The sequence below is a fragment of the Pecten maximus genome, chromosome 2, assembly GCF_902652985.1.
Source record: "Pecten maximus chromosome 2, xPecMax1.1, whole genome shotgun sequence".
Classification (NCBI taxonomy): Eukaryota; Metazoa; Mollusca; class Bivalvia; order Pectinida; family Pectinidae; genus Pecten; species Pecten maximus.
This window is the reverse complement of record NC_047016.1, coordinates 4,819,579-4,834,333: the sequence shown is the minus strand read 5'-3', so window position 1 is coordinate 4,834,333 and position 14,755 is coordinate 4,819,579. Positions and strand designations below refer to the sequence as shown.

Sequence of the window (14,755 nt, the reverse complement as noted above, 5' to 3'; positions counted from 1 at the left end):
AAAATCGTCTGTTGCCATGGTAACAAATGGAGGTTTCTGATTGGTTGAAATATTGATATTGTTCGATTTCGGTGAAAATTGGTACATAGTGGTATTTAGGGAAGCCAAACAATGGTACCACTTATGAAACCGTCTGTTACCATGGTAACAAATGGAGGTTTCTGATTGGTTGAAATTTAGTTATTGTTCGATTTTGGTGAGAGAATTGGTATATAGGGGTTTTGAGGGAACAATGGTTCACCTTTCCAAAACCTGTGTTGTCATGGGAATGAAACAGAGGCTTCTGATTGCGGCGAAAATTGGTACATACAGGTATTGAGGGAAGCCGATTTTCGATGATGTAACATTTTACATATTGACATAAAACCACAATACACACATACATATACAGTACTATTACAGTCTTCCATTAGCATAATTGATGACTTATGCAAAGTTGGTCACAATCAAACAAGACATCAACTGACCAAAGTTCAAAGTCAATGGGTCATATGTTAAGGTCGGTTTGACATTTTTTAAATGGTATTAAAGATTTTGTTATGACATTATGAAGGTAAGTTGGTGTCAAGCGACCAAATTTTGAAGTTGATTGGGTCTAAATATAAAAAGTTTTAAAACAAAAAAAGGTGAAAAAAGTACTGGTTTGGATTTCTTATACCTCAAATGACAAAAAAAGGACATTATTAAAATATTTAAAAAAAATCCTTTTTTTCTCCCCTTTTCTTCACATTTGGTATGTTTTGTTTTTCAGAAAACCCTCTCAAGTTTACCTTATTAGAATAACTGCATTGAGTTTATATCAGTTTGTGTGCTCCTTGATATTAGATTTGAAACAAATTTGAAAAGTGTAATGCTTGTAGAATTCTTTTAGCTAGCTTTTCCATACAATAATAATAAGCAGTATTGTCAGTGGCCCTATTAATGCTAACATTAATGAAACAATAGCAAAGGTTAATCAAAAACATATATCTAATAGTTTCATGTCAGTATATTACAATCAGTGTTTTTCCTGGGTATTTTTACAGTGCACAGTGTATTCCTAAAAACGAAACTGGGAATTTTTTCATTGATTGTGAAAAGTCGTCATACAAATGTTATTTGGAATTTTCGAGTTGATTTTGGGAAAAAATCAGGCTAAAACGCATTGAGAATGGGGTCGTTTGGCGCACCCAGTTATATAGGCAGGAAAAACACTGACAATAATTATTACATTTACCCTGAAGGGTCAGACACATAGCGGGGCCCTTTCTGACGTGTCAGTGTTCTAGTTTAAAACAGAGAACATGCATAGTAATAGCAGATATTAAAAACTGAAATTTGATTATATAAATGTTTTTAGTGTTAATGGTACACAATGTTGTATGTTTGTTTTAGTGTTACGAAGCAAAACAAGAACTGATTGATATCGTCAACTTTCTGAAGAACCCACTGCGTTTCACTTCAGTTGGTGCAAAGCTTCCAAAAGGTTAGTGATGTTTGGTTTCTTACAATATGTGAGCATGACAAATATTTGGCTGTTGCAGCATCTGTGTATCACAATTTTTGAAGGTCACTTGCAATTGTACATGTGCTACCATTAATTTGTATGAGATATATATAGAACATTATGTCTCAAATAAATGGTTTTCCTAATTGATGATATTACTTTGAATTTACAGATGTTCTTACAAAACAGATTAAATCAAGCTGACCAAGTGCCTATGAAACTGTTAATCAGGAATCTTACAATATCATAATATGTACATGTATATGATATTAATTAGAATTTGTCCAAATGATTTCTTGTCGGATAACAAATGGAAGCATTTGTTGTGAGCGATGGCGGATACAGACTTAATGGGTTATTTATTTCTGTATTATTTGGTTTGATATATACATTAATGATTTATACTTATTTAGAGTATCATTTTGTACTTGTTTTGTCAGGTGTACTGCTGTCTGGACCACCTGGGGTCGGTAAGACTCTTTTGGCCAGAGCTGTCGCGGGTAAGTTACCAGTCCAGTATCTCTTGATACCTATTGTCCGGAAATGTTGTTCATTGGTATGGTGAGACTTTAAGAATAGAAAACCAGAGATGTAAGGTTTAAGGTTTAAGGCATTGAAATAAGTTAATTAAATAATGACTTCTGTTGCATTATTTGGAACATGTTGATTCAATTTTTGTTGGGAGTAAAAACCAATAAATTTGAGTTGATCATAAGAACTCAAAAGGACATGTAACATATTTAGATTGACTAAAAATATACTTCACTGCCATCTTAAATCTTGTGAAGTGACTGTATGTCAATTTAATTTTACTTAACAGGTGAGGCTAATGTACCATTCTTCCAAGTGACTGGTTCAGAATTTGATGAAATGTTCGTTGGCACAGGAGCAAAGAAAGTCCGCACTCTGTTTAGTATGTAAACTCATCTTAAATTTCACTAAATGTGTTAATGTACCCACAACTGTTCAATGATTATACTACTCGTAACATGCTCATCAGCCATGCATCCCTTCCAATTAGAACATTCTAGTCATGCTTTTAGACACAATGTACACTGAATGATTTTACCACTTGGAACATAGAAAATATAAAGTTAGGACATTGCAGTAGAGATGTTTATTTTTCTTACACAACAGAACCAGGTCTCAACATCACTGTGAAGTCACTTGTTTGACTAGAGACTTCTGTTTTATGGACACCTCTAGTTTTTATGAGGCACACTGACTTGTTGTACACAAGGAAATTGTTGACAATTTTGTTTAGATTGTATTAATCTATAAAAAACGTCCTTCATACGATATAACTATCATTTGTAGAAGCTGCCAAGAGTTAGATTGTATTAATCTATATAAACGCCCTTCATACAATATAACTATCATTTGTAGAAGCTGCCAAGAGTTAGATTATATTAATCTATATAAACGTCCTTCATACGATATAACTATCATTTGTAGAAGCTGCCAAGAGTTAGATTATATTAATCTATATAAATGTCCTTCATACAATATAACTATCATTTGTAGAAGCTGCCAAGAGTTAGATTGTATTAATCTATATAAACGCCCTTCATACGATATAACTATCATTTGTAGAAGCTGCCAAGAGTTAGATTGTATTAATCTATATAAACGTCCTTCATACGATATAACTATAATTTGTAGAAGCTGCCAAGAGTTAGATTGTATTAATCTATATAAACGCCCTTCATACGATATAACTATCATTTGTAGAAGCTGCCAAGAGTTAGATTATATTAATCTATATAAATGTCCTTCATACAATATAACTATCATTTGTAGAAGCTGCCAAGAGTTAGATTGTATTAATCTATATAAACGCCCTTCATACGATATAACTATCATTTGTAGAAGCTGCCAAGAGTTAGATTGTATTAATCTATATAAACGTCCTTCATACGATATAACTATAATTTGTAGAAGCTGCCAAGAGTTAGATTGTATTAATCTATATAAACGCCCTTCATACGATATAACTATCATTTGTAGAAGCTGCTAAGAGTTAGATTATATTAATTTATATAAACGCCCTTCATACGATATAACTATCATTTGTAGAAGCTGCTAAGAGTTAGATTGTATTAATTTATATAAACGTCCTTCATACGATATAACTATCCTTTGTAGAAGCTGCCAAGAGTTAGATTATATTAATTTATATAAACGTCCTTCATACGATATAACTATCATTTGTAGAAGCTGCCAAGAGTTAGATTATATTAATTTATATAAACGTCCTTCATACGATATAACTATCATTTGTAGAAGCTGCTAAGAGTTAGATTATATTAATTTATATAAACGTCCTTCATACGATATAACTATCATTTGTAGAAGCTGCCAAGAGTTAGATTGTATTAATCTATATAAACGTCCTTCATACGATATAACTATCATTTGTAGAAGCTGCCAAGAGTTAGATTGTATTAATCTATATAAACGTCCTTCATACGATATAACTATATAAACGTCCTTCATACGATATAACTATCATTTGTAGAAGCTGCTAAGAGTTAGATTATAGTGATCTATATAAACGTCCTTCATACGATATAACTATATAAACGTCCTTCATACGATATAACTATATAAACGTCCTTCATACGATATAACTAGCTGCCAAGAGTTAGATTATATTAATCTATAAAAACGTCCTTCATACGATATAACTATCATTTGTAGAAGCTGCTAAGAGTTAGATTATATCAATTTATATAAACGTCCTTCATACGATATAACTATCATTTGTAGAAGCTGCTAAGAGTTAGATTGTATTAATCTATATAAACGTCCTTCATACGATATAACTATCATTTGTAGAAGCTGCTAAGAGTTAGATTATATTAATTTATATAAACGTCCTTCATACGATATAACTATATAAACGTCCTTCATACGATATAACTATCATTTGTAGAAGCTGCCAAGAGTGTTGCCCCCTGTGTAATCTTCATTGATGAACTTGACAGTGTCGGTAGTAAACGGGCCAATTCAGGAATGCATCCCTATGCTAACCAGACCATTAATCAGCTGCTGGCCGAAATGGATGGGTAAGAGACCTGAGATACGATAGAACAATGATTAACCAGTGTTTAACATGTGTTAGGTATTATAGTCCCCATCCTCTCATGGCTGTGTCCTTAGACAACACCCCATTTGCTCTGGATAGTGTGCAACAAGCTATGTTAATTACCTACCAGCTTCTACAAGGACACTTTGCCTCCTAAAGTGTGTCAAACCCAGTAAACAGACAAACCACCTGTCATTATATGCCTTTCTATGATGAGATCTACCACTAATAATTATACTTGATTTTAAATACAGGTTTCAGACCAATAGTGGAATAATTGTGATTGGAGCTACCAACAGAAGTCATCATTTGGACAGGTAAGTAAAAAAATGAGTTACCTCCCTTTATCATAGTATGACATTAGTGCAGAAGGTCTTCTTCATTAGCTATACAAATTAAATTTTGACACTGAATGAAAGAACAAATGCTGTTGCTAACAGATAGTGTGTTGTATTGGATTTGAAGGTTGTGATTGTTACTACTTTCCCTATATCTTCCTTCAGATTTTACGATAGTTTCCCTAGTGGGTAGTTTTGCAGGTAGAGTTTTGAAGGTGAATGGCTACCTGCACATTTTGAGAAGGATTGGAAGCTTGTGATAAGCACTTTTAAAACTTTAAAAACCTCTTTTGATTGAAAAAAATTCAAATTCTTACAAGAATCCATCAGTTGTATAGAAACTGAAGTGAGCTAGCAATCTAGATTTGTTTAGTTTGACCCTATGTGAAATGGTTTTTACAAGGAGCATGGAACACTAGATACAGGAAGCAGGCCTATTGTGCCTCTTCTTTATGGTACTATTACTTGAAGTGACCACATTAGCTGGACCTTTAGGTATCATAAGATGTGTCAGCAGCAAGACTTTAGTGTATGTGACGTAAATAATTAATGATTTAACAATGATTGTAGAGAATTGTCTTTTCTGTTTCAGTGCCATTATACGTGCTGGTCGTTTTGATGTGGAGATCAAAGTTCGCGTACCTCCTTTGAGGGAGAGGGTTGAGTTGTTTGATTACTTCCTTAATAAGCCAAACATTACCCTTCACTCAGGTAAGGCATACTAGTTGTTTTATCACAGTTGTCATTGTTCTATCACAGTTGTCATTGTTCTATCGCAATTATCATTGTTCTATCACAATTGTCATTGTTCTATCACAGTTGTCATTGTTCTATCACAATTATCATTGTTCTATCACAGTTGTCATTGTTTTATTAGCTCACCTGGTCCGAAGGACCAAGGTGAGCTTATGCCATACCGTGGCGTCCGTCGTCCGTCGTCCGTCCGTCCGTCAACAATTGACTTCTTCTTCATAACCACTGATCAGAATTTGACCAAATTTGGTCAGAAGCATCCCTATGGGTAGGGGACTAAAAATTGTACAAATGATGGGGCTGACCCCCCAGGGGCCTGAGGGGCGGGGCCAAAAGGGGTCAATTTGGCTATATTGATATAAACGACTTCTTTTCTGAAACCGAGCAAAGGATATTGCTCCTATTTGTCTGGAAGTATCACTATGGGGTGGGGATTCAAAATTGTACAAATGGTGGTGCTGACCCCCAGGGGCCTGAGGGGCGGGGCCAAAAGGGGTCAATTTAGCTATATTGATATAAACGACTTCTTCTCTGAAACCGAGCAAAGGATATTGCTCCTATTTGTCTGGAAGCATCACTATGGGGTGGGGATTCAAAATTGTACAAATGGTGGTGCTGACCCCCTAGGGGCCTGAGGGGTGAGGCAAAAATGGGTCAATATAGCTATATTGATATTAATGACTTCTTCTCTGGAACCGAGAAATGGATATCACTCATATTTGCCTGGTAGCATCACTTTGGGGTGGGGATTCAAAATTGTACAAATGATGGGACTGACCCCCTAGGGGCCTGAGGGGCGGGGCCAAAATGGGTCAATATAGCTATATTGATGATACCGACTTCTTCTCTGAAACCGAGCAATGGATATCGCTCATATTTGCCTGGTAGCATAACTTTGGGGTGGGGATTCAAAATTGTACAAATGGTGTGGCTGACCCCCGGGGGGCCTGAGGGGCGGGGCCAAGAGGGGTCAATTTGGCTTAATTGATATGAACAACTTCTCATCTGAAACTAAGCAATATATATTGCTCAATTTTGACTGTGAGAATCCCTTTGGGGTAGGGATTCAAAATTGTACAAATGGTGGGGTCTACCTCCCTGGGGGCTGTGGGGCGGGACCAAAAGGGGTCAATTCGGCTAAATTGATATAAACAACTTCTTCTCTGAAACTAAGCAATGGATATCACTCATATTTGCCTGGTAGCAACCCCCTAGAGTAGGGATTCAAAATTGTACAAATGACAGGACTGACCCCCAAGGGGCCTAAGGGGCGGCGCCAAAAGGGGTAAATTTGGCTGTATTGATATAAACAACTTCTTCTCTGAAACCGAGCAAAGGATATTGCTCCTATTTGCCTGGAAGCAATCACTATGGGGTGGGGATTCAAAATTGTACAAATGGTGGTGCTGACCCCCTAGGGGCCTGAGAGGCGGGGCAAAAATGGGTCAATATAGCTATATTGATATTAACGACTTCTTCTCTGAAACTAAGCAATGGATATCACTCATATTTGCCTGGTAGCAACCCCCTAGGGTAGGGATTCAAAATTGTACAAATGACAGGGCTGACCCCAGGGGACCTAAGAGGCGGGGCCAAAAGGGGTTATTTTGGCAAAATTGATATAAACAACTTTTTCTCAGAAAATAAGCAATGGATATCTTTAATATGTGACTGGTAGCATTCACTTTGGTTAAGGATTCAAAATTGTACAAATGATGGGGCTGACCCCCTGGAGGCTGAGGGGCTTGGCCAAAAGGGGTCAATTTGGCTAAATTGATATGAACAACTTCTCTGAAACAGCTCATATTTGACTATTAGTCATATCCTATTGGGGTAGGGATTCAAAATTGTATAAAGGAAGGAGCTGACCCCCAGGGGGCAGAAGGCAGGGTCAAAAGGGGCCAATTGGTCTAAAGAAGATCTTCTCTGAAGCTAAGCAATGGATATCACTCACATTTGTGTGGTAGCATCCCTATGGGGTCGCGCCAAAAGTCAATTTCATTTCAAGGATTAATGTACCTTTTGGCATTTTTAGTATTAAAATAAAACCAATGTACATGTACCCATATAAAATGCTTATGATATATATTGACATAGCAATACCAGCGACAAATATACTTAAGCATCATTCTTGTTTCATATCTCATGAAACCAGGTGAGCGATACAGGCCCTCTGGGCCTCTTGTCACAATTGTCATTGTTCTATCACAGTTGTCATTGTTCTATCACAGTTGTCATTGTTCTATCACAGTTGTCATTGTTCTATCACAGTTGTCATTGTTCTATCACAATTGTCATTGTTCTATCACAATTGTCATTATCACAATTGTCATTATCACAGTTGTCATTGTTCTATCACAGTTGTCATTGTTCTATCACAATTATCATTGTTCTATCACAGTTGTCATTGTTCTATCACAGTTGTCATTGTTCTATCACAATTGTCATTGTTCTATCACAATTGTCATTATCACAGTTGTCATTGTTCTATCACAGTTGTCATTGTTCTATCACAGTTGTCATTGTTTTATCACAATTGTCATTATCACAGTTGTCATTGTTCTGTCACAGTTGTCATTGTTCTATCACAGTTGTCATTGTTCTATCACAATTGTCATTATCACAGTTGTCATTTTTCTATCACAATTGTCATTATCACAGTTGTCATTGTTCTATCACAGTTGTCATTGTTCTATCACAATTGTCATTGTTCTATCACAATTGTCATTGTTCTATCACAATTGTCATTATCACAGTTGTCATTGTTCTATCGCAATTATCATTGTTCTATCACAGTTGTCATTGTTCTATCACAGTTGTCATTGTTCTATCACAAGTGTCATTGTTCTATCACAATTGTCATTGTTCTATCACAGTTGTCATTGTTTTATCACACCTGTCATTGTTCTATCACAGTTGTCATTGTTCTATCACAGTTGTCATTGTTCTATCACAGTTGTCATTGTTATATCACAATTGTCATTGTTCTATCACAATTGTCATTATCACAGTTGTCATTGTTCTATCACAATTGTCATTATCACAGTTGTCATTGTTCTATCACAATTGTCATTATCACAGTTTTCATTGTTTTATCACAGTTGTCATTGTTCTATCACAGTTGTCATTGTTCTATCACAGTTGTCATTGTTCTATCACAATTGTCATTGTTCTATAACAATTGTCATTATCACAGTTGTCATTGTCTATCACAGTTGTCATTGTTCTATCACAGTTATCATTGTTCTATCACAGTTGTCATTGTTTTATCACAGTTGTCATTGTTCTATCACAATTGTCATTATCACAGTTGCCATTGTTCTATCGCAATTATCATTGTTCTATCACAGTTGTCATTGTTCTATCACAGTTGTCATTGTTCTATCACAGTTGTCATTGTTCTATCACAATTTTTATTATCACAGTTGTCATTGTTCTATCACAGTTGTCATTGTTCTATCACAGTTGTCATTGTTCTATCACAGTTGTCATTGTTCTATCACAATTGTCATTGCTCTATCACAGTTGTCATTGTTCTATCACAATTGTCATTATCACAGTTGTCATTGTTCTATCACAATTGTCATTGTTCTATCACAATTGTCATTGTTCTATCACAATTGTCATTATCACAGTTGTCATTGTTTTATCACAGTTGTCATTGTTCTATCACAATTGTCATTATCACAGTTGTCATTGTTCTATCACAGTTGTCATTGTTTTATCACAGTTGTCATTGTTCTATCGCAATTATCATTGTTCTATCACAGTTGTCATTGTTTTATCACAGTTGTCATTGTTCTATCACAGTTGTCATTATCACAGTTGTCATTGTTTTATCACAATTGTCATTGTTCTATCACAGTTGTCATTGTTCTATCACAATTGTCATTATCACAATTGTCATTATCACAGTTGTCATTGTTCTATCACAGTTGTCATTGTTCTATCACAATTGTCATTATCACAATTGTCATTATCACAGTTGTCATTGTTCTATCACAATTGTCATTGTTCTATCACAGTTGTCATTGTTCTATCACAATTGTCATTATCACAGTTGTCATTGTTCTATCACAGTTGTCATTGTTCTATCACAATTGTCATTGTTCTATCACAGTTGTCATTGTTCTAACACAGTTGTCATTGTTCTATCACAATTGTCATTGTTCTATCACAATTGTCATTGTTCTATCACAATTGTCATTGTTCTATCACAATTGTCATTGTTCTATCACAATTGTCATTATCACAGTTGTCATTGTTTTATCACAGTTGTCATTGTTCTATCACAATTGTCATTGTTCTATCGCAATTGTCATTGTTCTATCACAATTGTCATTATCACAATTGTCATTGTTCTATCACAGTTGTCATTGTTCTATCACAATTGTCATTATCACAATTGTCATTGTTCTATCACAATTATCATTGTTCTATCACAATTATCATAATCACAGTTGTTATTACTCGAAGATTGCCTTTGTCCTATAAAATCTGAATTCACAAAGCCTCGAATCTAAATTTTAAGTCAAATCTTATCCCATTTATATCAGAAATATTTAAAACAGGAACTACAGGCATTAATAGAAGTCAGACTTGTTGTTGTGTGTATGTTATATCAGGTTGATTGATTCAAAAATGTTTTGTTTTGTACAGATGTGAATATAGATGACTTGGCTAAAACATGTGTGGGATTCACAGGTAAGTTTATCAGTTGGGGAATCGTTACACTGGTATACAGTAATACATGTATATAGTTGTACAATGTTCAATGTCTTAAAATTTAATCCTGAACTGAGAGATCGACAATCAAGCTTCAGTGAACATATCTGGACAGCTATGGTTTAACCTTAGCCTTTTCATTGTTTATTAGTATTAAATTTTGTAATACAATCTTTTTACTATTTTTAGCGGGGGCCGGTTGGGGACATGTATTGCTTAAGCATACCCAGGATGCTTGTTAACATTCAATTTTGTAATACTGTAGATAGTAGAGCCATATCGTGATCAGAGGTCAATTTGTTACTCAGGAACACTTCCTATATAAACTTGGATATGCCTTTATATTCCTTATGTCTTTTATAGACTCACAAATGAATCTTGATGTATTAAGTATATGGATGTCCAATTGCTTGTATAAAAATGTAACGTTAAATGAACTAGATTTGGATACAGATATGAATGAAAACTGTTTTTCTTTGGTTACATGAAGTGTTTTACTTGTTTTCACTGTAGGAGCTGACGTAGAGAACATGGTCAATCAAGCAGCTCTTCACACTGCTCTCCGTAACAGTAATGTCATCTGCCAACAGGACCTGGAATTCGCAAAGGAGAAAATCAAATTGGGTAAGTAACACATAAGTCATCTCTTGTTAGCTCACCTGGACCGAAGGTCCGGTGAGCTTATGCCATGGTGCAGCGTCCGTCGTCCGGCGTCCAGCGTCCGTCGTCCGTCCGTCAACATTTGCTTCAAATCGCTACTAGTCAAAAAGTTCTTATTGGATTTTGACCAAATTTGGTCATAAACATCCTTGGCAGAAGGGGATCAGATTTTGCATAAATGGTGACTCTGACCCCCAAGGGGCCTGAGGGGCGGGGCCCAATAGGGGAAATTGAGGCAATTCCTTTAAATCGCTACTAGTCATAAAGTTATGAATGGATTTGAACCCAATTTGGTCAGAAACATCCTTTGGGGAAGGGGAACAGATTTTGCATAAATGGTGACTCTGACCCCCAAGGGGCCAAAGGGGCGGGGCCTAATGGGGGAAATAGAGGTAATTCCTTCAAATCGCTACTAGTCATGAAGTTATGAATGGATTTGAACCCGATTTGGTCAGAAACATCCTTTGGGGATGGGGAACAGATTTTGCATAAATGGTTACTCTGACCCCCGAGGGGCCAAAGGGGCGGGCCCATTAGGGGAAATAGAGGTAATTCCTTCAAATCGCTACTAGTCATAAAGTTATGAATGGATTTGAACCAAATTTGGTCAGAAACATCCTTCAGGGAAGGGGAACAGATTTTGCATAAATGGTTACTCTGACCCCAAGGGGCCAAAGGGGCGGGGCCTAATGGGGAAATAGAGGTAATTCCTTCAAATCGCTACTAGTCATGAAGTTATGAATGGATTTGAACCCGATTTGGTCAGAAACATCCTTTGGGGATGGGGAACAGATTTTGCATAAATGGTTACTCTGACCCCTGAGGGGCCAAAGGGGCGGGCCCATTAGGGGAAATAGAGGTAATTCCTTCAAATCGCTACTAGTCATAAAGTTACGAATGGATTTGAACCAAATTTGGTCAGAAACATCCTTCAGGGAAGGGGAACAGATTTTGCATAAATGGTTACTCTGACCCCCAAGGGGCTAAAGGGGCGGGGCCTAATGGGGAAATAGAGGTAATTCCTTCAAATCGCTACTAGTCATAAAGTTATGAATGGATATGAACCCAATTTGGTAAGAAACATTCTTGCGGGAAGGGGAACAGATTTTGCATAAATGGTGACTCTGACCCCCAAGGGGCCTGAGGGGCGGGGCCCAATAGGGGAAATTGAGGCAATTCCTTTAAATCGCTACTAGTCATAAAGTTATGAATGGATTTGAACCCAATTTGGTCAGAAACATCCTTTGGGGATGGGGAATAGAATTTGCATAAATGGTGACTCTGACCCCCAAGGGGCCAAAGGGGCGGGGCCTAATGGGGAAATAGAGGTAATTCCTTCACATCGCTACTTGTCATAAAGTTATGAATGGATTTGAACCCAATTTAGTAAAAAACATCCTTCAGGGAAGGGGAACAGATTTTCCATAAATGGTGACTCTGACCCCTAAGGGGCCAAAGGGGCGGGGCCTAATGGGGAAATAGAGGTAATTCCTTCAAATCGCTACTAGTCATAAAGGTATGAATGGATTTGAACCCAATTTGGTCAGAAACATTCTTATGTGAAGGGGAACAGATTTTGCATAAATGGTTACTCTGACCCCCAAAGGACCAAAGGGGCGGGGCCTAATGGGGAAACAGAGGTAATATCTTTAAATCGCTACTAGTTATAAAGTTATGAATGGATTTGAACCAAATTTGGTCAAAAGCATCAATGGGGGAAGGGGAACAGATTTTGCATAAATGGTGACTCTGACCCCCAAGGGGCCAAAGAGGCGGGGCCCCATATGGGAAATAGAGGTAATTCATTTAAATCGCTACTAGTCATAAATTTATGAATGGATTTGAACCCAATTTAGTAAGAAACATTCTTTGGGGAAGGGGAACAGATTTTGCATAAATGGTTACTCTGACCCCCAAGGGGCCAAAGGGACGGTGCCTAATGGGGAAATAGAGGTAATTCCTTAAAATCGCTACTAGTCATAAAGTTATAAATGCATGTTGTAAACACAGAGAGTCTGGACTTCATTATTTCTTTAAAGCAGTTGGGATCCCCACGCTATAACCATAAATAGCATTGTTTGAGGTTAACAAACAAAAGGAATTGAACATGAACATTATTTTGACATTTGGTCAAATCCAACCAGGTGAGCGATACAGGCCCCATGGGCCTCTTGTATTAATCTTTATCATTTATGCCAATGACAATGATAAAAACTGATGTACAGTAAAACACATGTATATTTCATGATAGGAAAAATCAATACAACTCAACTAAAAACATTTCTGGCTGATTCTTGATAAAATGCATAGCAAAATAAACAGCTACATGCATCAGTTTGCAAATTTGAGCTAAGCTAGTAATAAGCTGTGATGACTTGAAGAGGTGGTATATTGTAAGGTTAGTAATACACCGTGACGACTGCCAGAGAGTTAGTATGTTGTAAGGTTAGTAATACACCGTGACGACTGCCGGAGAGTTAGTATGTTGTACGGTTACTAATACACTGTGACGACTGCCGGAGAGTTAGTATGTTGTAAGGTTAGTAATACACCGTGACGACTGCCGGAGAGTTAGTATGTTGTAAGGTTAGTAATACACCGTGACGACTGCCGGAGAGTTAGTATGTTGTAAGGTTAGTAATACACTGTGACGACTGCCAGAGAGTTAGTATGTTGTAAGGTTAGTAATAAGCTGTGATGACTGCCAGAGAGCTAGTATGTTGTAAGGTTAGTAATACGTTGTGACGACTGCCGGAGAGTTGGTATGTTGTAAGGTTAGTAATACACTGTGACGACTGCCAGAGAGTTAGTATGTTGTAAGGTTAGTAATACGCCGTGACGACTGCCCGAGAGTTAGTATGTTGTAAGGTTAGTAATAAGCTGTGATGACTGCCAGAGAGCTATTATGTTGTAAGGTTAGTAATACGCTGTGACGACTGCCAGAGAGTTAGTATGTTGTAAGGTTAGTAATACGTTGTGACGACTGCCGGAGAGTTAGTATGTTGTAAGGTAAGTAATAAGCTGTGATGACTGCCAGAGAGCTAGTATGTTGTAAGGTTAGTAATACGCCGTGATGACTGCCGGAGAGCTAGTATGTTGTAAGGTTAGTAATACGTTGTGACGACTGCCGGAGAGCTAGTATGTTGTAAGGTTAGTAATACGTTGTGACGACTGCCGGAGAGCTAGTATGTTGTAAGGTTAGTAATACGTTGTGACGACTGCCGGAGAGTTAGTATGTTGTAAGGTTAGTAATACGTTGTGACGACTGCCGGAGAGCTAGTATGTTGTAAGGTTAGTAATACGTTGTGACGACTGCCGGAGAGTTAGTATGTTGTAAGGTTAGTAATACACCGCGACGACTGCCGTAGAGCTAGTATGTTGTAAGGTTAGTAATATGCCGTGATGACTGCCAGAGAGTTGGTATGTTGTAAGGTTAGTAATGTGCCGTGATGACTGCCAGAGAGTTAGTATGTTGTAAGATTAGTAATAAGCTGTGATGACTGTCGGAGAGCTAGTATGTTGTAAGGTTAGTAATAAGCTGTGATGACTGCCGGAGAGCTAGTATGTTGTAAGGTTAGTAATACGCCGTGACGACTGCCAGAGAGTTAGTATGTTGTAAGATTAGTAATAAGCTGTGATGACTGCCAGAGAGTTAGTATGTTGTAAGGTTAGTAATACACCGTGACGACTGTCGGAGAGCTAGTA

At 37.1% G+C, this 14,755-nt stretch overlaps 1 protein-coding gene across 1 annotated transcript in view; it reads left to right on the top strand.

Moving 5' to 3' along the window:
- LOC117314701 (ATP-dependent zinc metalloprotease YME1L-like) overlaps positions 1–14,755 on the top strand; it is a 30,068-nt gene that overhangs the window by 9,071 nt on the left and 6,242 nt on the right. Inside the window, exons 8-15 of the mRNA XM_033868792.1 lie at positions 1,375–1,465; positions 1,927–1,986; positions 2,307–2,399; positions 4,422–4,554; positions 4,829–4,891; positions 5,505–5,623; positions 10,325–10,369; positions 10,904–11,014. Of these exons, the coding sequence (XP_033724683.1) occupies positions 1,375–1,465; positions 1,927–1,986; positions 2,307–2,399; positions 4,422–4,554; positions 4,829–4,891; positions 5,505–5,623; positions 10,325–10,369; positions 10,904–11,014 (715 nt within the window). The remainder of the gene's footprint in view (positions 1–1,374; positions 1,466–1,926; positions 1,987–2,306; positions 2,400–4,421; positions 4,555–4,828; positions 4,892–5,504; positions 5,624–10,324; positions 10,370–10,903; positions 11,015–14,755) is intronic.